This window comes from Pterocles gutturalis, unplaced genomic scaffold (genome assembly GCF_000699245.1).
Source record: "Pterocles gutturalis isolate BGI_N339 unplaced genomic scaffold, ASM69924v1 scaffold6283, whole genome shotgun sequence".
NCBI classification, from domain to species: domain Eukaryota; kingdom Metazoa; phylum Chordata; class Aves; order Pterocliformes; family Pteroclidae; genus Pterocles; species Pterocles gutturalis.
The window spans coordinates 370-8,098 of record NW_010117941.1 but is presented as its reverse complement, the minus strand read 5'-3'; the positions used below and the strand labels follow the sequence as shown (position 1 = coordinate 8,098).

The window sequence follows — 7,729 nt, the reverse complement described above, 5'->3', positions numbered from 1 at the left end:
AAAAAAAAAATTCTTTCTTTAGGGAAAACACAAGCAGAATCTCCCTTAGAGTGCTAAATTCATGTCAACCCCCCTCCACACACAGGCACAGTGGAGAGCTGTTGGTAGAGCTGTCACCCATTGCTGCCTCAAATGAGGATTTGAAAAAGCTCCCTGCACTCTGCTGTGTTTACAGCAATAATGAGAGCCTGGAGGAAGGGGTTAGAAACATCTGAGTTTAATAAGGGCTAAGCAGCACACAGCAAAAAAGAAATGTCTGCCCTTCCGTTCAGGGCTACCACACCCCACCAAGCACCACAGCACCAGGCCAATGGCAGACTCAGCACGGAGACGTTACGTCACCCCAACAGCCGCAGCAGCCCATCTGCCCCAAGCCTTTTTGCGATGAGAAGAAGCATTTCAAACCAAGCTGAGAGCTCCCAGCACCACACTTTTGAACGGCTAAACAAGCAAAGTCCTTTGGGGAAAAAGCAGATGTTGACTGACCTCAGGCACAAAACAAGCAAAGGACAGAAGGGAAGTTTCTGTGCTGCTTTTTAACTGAGCAACTCCATCTCACAAGGTCATCACAACAGGGCAAAAGGAACATTTAGCACCTCTGCGGCTGCCTTTCTTTAGTCCTAAACAGCTCTAACATCCAACACAGCACAGAGGAAGGAGCATCCTATTCCAGTTTCTCAACAGAAGACCAGTAACCTTAGTACTCAGGTCCTCCAGTCACATTTGCTGCATCCCCTTCCTCTCTTCTGCAGGGTCCATCACCCAAAACTGTCCTCACATGAAACAGATCTCTCTCATGAAACATCTTTGCCTACACTGCCTTTATGTGGGACTCTTCCTACTTCCATACTTGGACTTTTTATTCCATTGAGAAGTGGAAGGCAGGAATCAAGAGTCTTGTCCATCTGCAAAGTCAAAAACAACTCCTCCCTAGAGTGCATACACATTACAAAAAAAAAAAAAAAAAAAGGGCGAGGGGAACCCAGAATAAACAGGACAAGACCTGTTCTTAATTCTACAGTCTCAGTACAACTTGGTTACATGACCATGTCTGGGGGATAGTCCCCTGCCTCATGATTTCATGGCACTGGCATTTCTGAGATGCTCTGAGCAAACACATGCTTATATCCAGTGCAAATACTGCAAAGAATATCACTTCCACCCAGATCCTAGGGGCAGAAAAAGTTGGAACCCCTTAAAGAGACATCTGACTACATTACCTGATGTCAAGACTGGACACAAACAGATGCATTTCTGTGTAGTGGTACCTTGCATTAGCTTTAAAGTTTTGACAGATGGTTTGTTTGCTCAGCACAAAGGAAGGTGGTGGATAAGGACAGCCTTACTCAGCTCCCACAGCACAGACAGGAGATATGCAGCAGACCAGAGAAGTAAAGGGAAGAATCCTCATAAGAGAAGCTCACAGATGCCTTCTCTTCTCAGCTTCAAAGAGGTTTCAAAATCAACTACTATGATTTTAAGTGGCAGGTTTTCTTTTCCAGATAAACCACAGAGATATGGAAGAGGAGACTGATCTGTCCCAAACGTGACACGTTAGGAAGCTGCCTTCAGCTTTTGTCTCAGTAGCATCCATTCTGTGGGCCTCTGGGTAAAAGCCATTTCTAAACAGATAGGAGAGGTTTGTTTTGTTTTTTGGTTTTTTTTTTTTTTCTTTGCCAGAGCTATGATTTCCATGCTTTGGAAACTGAAAAGGAGTCTCAAACCTGAAATAGCTTCCTATTTGTTGGCCTTCTCAAAAAGATTCAACTGTTTTCAAATAGCCAGGCCTAAACACTACAGGCAACACTTTGACCCAAGCACACTCTTTACTTACACATCTGTTCATTTCCAAGAGGAGGAAAACATTAAACTTGTCAAAACCAGCCCAAACATCTAAACCATGTTATTGCATGCAATAAATTACAAGTCAACAAATAATTGTTTACTTCCTAAAAAGGAAATAAAGAACAAACACAGTAAGGAGCTATGTCACAGGTCCCACCCTTGGTCCTTTCTGTAGGAGATCAGTGCCACGCTGTGCATAAATACACTAAGCAGGAACTTTAGTATTATTCAACTATATACAAAAATTGAAAAATTGCAGGACAGTAACCCAATTAGTAGCATTATGCTTTTTTTAACTTTTGCAGCTATGATCCTTAATAAAGTCTTTGTAATATCTAAGCTGGCACAGGCTAGCTTTACGCTCAAAGCCTCCAAATAAACATTATGCCTCAGTGAAACTAAATTTAAGCACTGTCTACATCTCTCCAATTAAAAGTGAGTTGAGAGCTTTGAGCATATTGCAGAAATAAGGTCAGATTAATTTTAGAATTACCCTACAGGAGAAGTAGTTTATGCTTTACAAAACGTTTCCACTCATAAAAAGGTCTAATCCAGGAAAGAACACGAGTAGCTGGTCCATTATTCTAATCCAGCAGACCTAAAACACTCTGTGCTTTCAGTTTTTCATCGTTACCTTAAAGTCACTCTTCATTTTCCCCCTTTATCCAGGCACAGCCCAATAAAACAAAGATGTCAGTAAATATCCTATGATCCAAGTGCCACAGAACTGCTCCCCAAGCAAAGCTGTGAAGTTTCTAACCTGACGTGTTTCGACTAGGATTTTAGCACACTAACAAGCTCAGCTTTGAGAAAATGAACAAATAAGGTTTATTGAAAGAGACACATTTGTTAATTTATCCGAGGGGAGCACAAGTTCACTGCCACCCATTGCTTTGCCTCTCCATTCCCTTTTCCTTCCTAGGGCTGGTAAATGAAACCTACATGAGAGGAAATGATTCACACAAGCAGCTAGAAAGGCAAGACAGTAGGAGATTTCCTAAACTAATACAATTTACTGCAGTAACTAGAGTCATGGCTGGTATTTCAAAGCCATTCCAGTGTTGCTGGGTCCTTACAGGACCGTTGGCTGTTAACTGCATTGCGAAGTTCCAGCACTGAACCAACCCCACAAGTCAGATGAAGATCATATGGCTGCAGACTCCAGGAAACAAACATGGGATGGGGTTCAAGGGTCTGGGGATGAGCTTAAGACCTTCTGACCTCTTGGTTACCTGGGTAGGGCACTTCAAAGGAGAATTAGTGCAGAGGACTCAGCGTGACACAAATCCCAGGTTTTTTGCTTGACATCCTCACACAGTCCATGACAAACCATAGAAAACCAGAGGCCTCAGGCAATGAACAGACTATTAGGTGATGGAGGGAATGACTCGGAAAGCAAGATCCTGTCAGTAAAAAGATAGACATTTCTCCAATAGTTATAGTTTTATGTTCCACACCTACTTAAGAGCTACAAGAAGTTCAGAATTTGGGGCTGAAATCAGGTTCAAATCATCTTTCTTTGGTAAAGAGAGAATTAACAGACAACTGACAGGAAAACTCCAGATACATGTTCTGCAAGCACTCTGACAGACTGCATAAATCAAGATACTGATTTCTAGATCACCTTTTAATATTAAGCACAGGCTTCTATCACATAAAGAGACCCACACTTAGAAGTAAAACCTCACATAAGAGGCTGGAGGTTGTTACACTACAGTGCAGTTGTGCACAGCCCTTCAAATGGGGCTGGGAGGGGCAATCCCATCCTAATAAATGTACAGCTGTATGACCAGGCACAGTGCAGGCAGCTGTTTGAAAAGAACAGATCTACCCACACCAGGTCCACCCAGAGATCTTGAAAGCCAGACATTTAAGTGACCTGTTAGGAGACTGCTAGCCTCAAGGAATAATTGGCAACGTATTTCAAGGATCAACTAAACATCTAAAAGCACCATCACTTCAGGTTTTCCAGGGAGGGAAAGTAAGACAAGCTATAGTACAGGATAGCTGATGTCAGTTTAAACGTTTCTCCCATGCCAAAGCAGCACACAGAGCATGTTTAATTGTTCCACTGAATCCATGGCAACGTGATTTGCCCTCTGACACAAAGTAAACCATTAGTAGAGGCCCAACTGGAACCCAGGTCTCGCTCTCCTGGGCTGTGCTCCGAGGCAACAGGGATGTATGAAGCCACCTGGCCTTCCATGTCAAAACCTCTGCCTCTAGCATTTAAAAGTCGCACTTACAGATTACAATATTCCTTTCCTCTCCATATCCATCCTCAAGAAACATCACTGCTGTAGCAAGCACTACAAATTACTACGTGACCAAAATAAGTGCTGATTTGTAACTACCAGTATAGCCTGGACAAGAATGCTTACTTGGACAGCCCTGCTATTTGTAACATCGTGGTTCTAATGTTCATTCACAGGAAGAAAATTTTAGGCTGTAATTGTTTTGAAGGTCTATCTGTCACAGTTGGACTTTGCATCCACTGAATCTTGTGTTGCTACTGTAAAGATAGTAGGAAGAAAGTTATCATCCTACATTGCTTTCCACTTCACGTTTGGGGTTTTTCTTTCAGCTGCCTCCACATCCAAAGAGGTTCCACTCTAAGCACTGCATCTAGTCTCAGAAGTTTCAAACTCACACCTGAGTTCACAAGAACTCAATGCATGACTAATTTGAAACTACAGGAAAACAGGAGGAGAAGTTAAGCTGGGAGAACACCAATTCCAAAGACAACTAACACAGATGCAGGAGTTCTTTGAGAACCAAGCTACTTCCAGCATGGGAATAAGCTTCCCTTAACTCAGCAAAGCTTCTCATGTCCAAGTCTGGAGGACAACAGTTTCCACTTGGCAGACAGCCCCTCCATTCTTATGCTTTGGGTAAGACCCACTTCCCATCCTTGTTGCCGTAACACAGTAGCAAGTTAGAAATGGATGTACTGAATGTGAATGTCAAACAAAACAGTGATCTGTGCAATGCCAACAAACACTGCTGCTTGGAGTCCTTATTACTTGCACATCCCCTACAGAAGTTCAAAGCACTTCAAGCACATGCAAAGATAGACTGCAAGTGTCTTTGGTCTAATAACCAAGATCTGTCAACTGAAGCCAACTAGAAGTCAAAATTTTCATTTTAAAAAAGGAAAGAAAGCAAGCAACATTCCACCAGAACATCTATTCCACAATCTCATTTTGAAGAATGTGAATAATTTTTTTTTTTCCTCTAAATTTCCCTCCACCTTACTCCCCCCCCTCCCCCCCAAGCTTTTTACAGTGCCCAGGGCCTCAGTTTTCTGGCAGAAAAAACGTCCAGCAGTCCTCAGAGCCTCAAAAGCCCATGTCTGAGACAGTCTGCAACCTAGATACCAAGGACTATATCAGGTATTGAGTTTTGAATTATTGTCTAGGTAGAAGACAAAAGATTCCACAACTTTTTTTTTTTTCCCCTTGGAGAAATACAACTTTTATGAGAAGCTAATTTTCAAAAAATTGATAGCAGATTTCTGAACAGCTCAATCATGTCTTCACTTGCTGATTAAGGACAGAAAAAGACAACTGCAGGAACATGGTGTGTGTTGTATCAAGGAGACATGTCAGCTGTACAGTATCACATCAGCATGTGCTGCAACATACCAAAACCTGGAGCTGCAGCAGTAACTTTCAAGGCTCTGGCCTGCTTCTACTTGGCAGATGGTACACAGGAAAAGGGCCAGAAATCACTGGACAAAGCACTCACTGGGAAGGTTGCAAAAGAGAAAGTGAGAATGGCCATGCGGTGCCGTTAACAGTAATCACCTATCCACCATCTTGTGTCCTCCACAGCCTCCTCAGGGCAGAGGGCAGCAAGCTCTGCTGTGACAGACCTGCTGTTGCTTCACATAATTCAAGTGCTTCTAAGATCCCCTGTTTAGATGGCAAAAGGAACACTGAATAACATAAAACACAGTTTATACCAGATCGAATCAGACCCCTGAAAAACAGCTTCACACCCACATAGATCAATGTCAGACTTTAGAGCAAAAAGGATCATTCTTATCCAGCATCACATTAAATCCAGAAAAGCACTGCTATCCCAACCTGAAGCTGCACCCTGCAGGAGGCTCCCCCCAAAGGTCCAGCATTGTGGCTGGGTAACGTTTTCTCACACAGATTTTCCCATCAGAAAGTGAAGCTGTTAGATATTTGCCAACAAAAAACCTCCACCACTCAAGGGAAATTAAAGCACACAAAGATTGCTTCAGCGTGTGATATTTGACCAAGCACTTGAATTTTTATTTCAAAACATCTACCAGTGACTTTTCCCTCCCTTCAATTTTTTATTTCCCCCTCTGCTTTAAACTAGAATGGGAGATTCTCACATGGCAAAGTTCCATTGGACAAAAAAAAAATAAAAAAATCTACCAGTTCTCCCAACATCATTGTTTAAATCAGCTTTAGATGGTTTTATACAACACTTTATAGACTTGGAGAGGGATGTGTTCCCCTGACAAAGCATCAGCTATCCAAACAACTGAAGCATGGGAAAATCATGCAAGAGTGTGAATTGAGGAAGGTCTTTAGTGAGAAGAGATACAGTCCGCGTTCATGTAAGCGTGGTAGCTCTGAACAAAGATCTGCAGGCTAATAGATATGTAAGACAAATGACATGTGGTTCTCATTGCAGCTCATGCTTTGGGAAGGGGGTACCTTGGAACAGATCCAGCTGGGATAGGTTTATCCCATTACTCTCCTATAATTTTCTGCTGTTTCAAACCCTTTGACAGTTACTGTAGTTTAACATCACACCCCCTACAGACTGAGGCCTGTTTGACAGGCCAGCAAACAAAACCACCCCCACTTGGAGATGAAATATGCACCATATGTGAGAACCGTGCAAGGCACAAGGCTAGCGCGCCCACTCTTGTACTTCTGTGACACGCCGATGTAAATCTGCTGTGTAGATGCCTTATCCCAATTCCTAGCCCGAATAAGCAGTGCTAACCTAAGCCCTCCTCCACAGCAGTGTAACCCATGCATACTAGGTATTAGCAAGCGGAGGAGGAAAAGAGGTAGAGACAGGATGGACGAGCCCTGAATATTAAATTCCCAAGTCCCCATTTAAGGGAATTGCAGGGGGAAAAAAAAAAGTGAAATTCAAGAACAACTGGAATCAGGTTAAGCCACTCTCTCGCTTTATACAGTGCGGCTCATTCATCTGAACAGCTGTTTCACCTCTAGAGAAATACCCAGAGAAAACAGAGGGGAGGGGGAGAAGCCTAAATTGTTTGCTCTACTGAAGCAGCAAGATACAGTAAATCACTGGTTTACATTAAGTTTATAAGAAATCGGTTTGGGGAGGGGGGAGAAGAGTGGGAGGTTTGGTTTTATACAGCTATCTGAAAGCTGCCGCTCTTGAATAGAGATCTGTAATTAAAGTCTTTCCTTTGTTGAGCTGAACAAGTTTTTCCTCTCAGCCGAGGACTATAGCAGTTCCCTCTGCCGGCACCACCAGTGTCCCAGTTCAGGAAGTTTTACAGCTCTGGCTGCACGCTGCGCGGGGATACGCTGCCCCGCGGACCCAGCAAAGCCACCTTCCCCTCCCCGACGGGCTGGGGGAGAAAAGAAGGGGAGAGTTTGCGGGTTTCACTTGCCAAAGCTCAGGTCCTCGATCCCCTGGTTGCTCCCTGCCCCAGAGAGGAACACTGCTGTAGGCAGGTAGTGAGCCTCCCCCACCCCATTTAGGAAGGGGGCAGCCCAGCCCAGCTCCCCGAGGGGCAGCAGCGCCTTAAGCCCCTCGCAGCATCCGCGGGGATTGCTGCCCGCGGTTTTGCCGTGCCCTTTGCTCCCCTCGGGAGCCACCGGCGGGGGCCAGCCCCCTCGCCGGGGGGGGGGAA

At 44.1% G+C, this 7,729-nt stretch overlaps 1 protein-coding gene across 1 annotated transcript in view; it reads right to left on the bottom strand.

The window, feature by feature from the left end:
- The window catches only part of COL26A1 (collagen, type XXVI, alpha 1), a 166,936-nt gene that overhangs the window by 159,016 nt on the left and 191 nt on the right, over nt 1-7,729 (bottom strand). Inside the window, exon 2 of the mRNA XM_010075999.1 lies at nt 7,371-7,444. Coding sequence (XP_010074301.1) covers nt 7,371-7,444 — 74 coding nt within the window. The remainder of the gene's footprint in view (nt 1-7,370; nt 7,445-7,729) is intronic.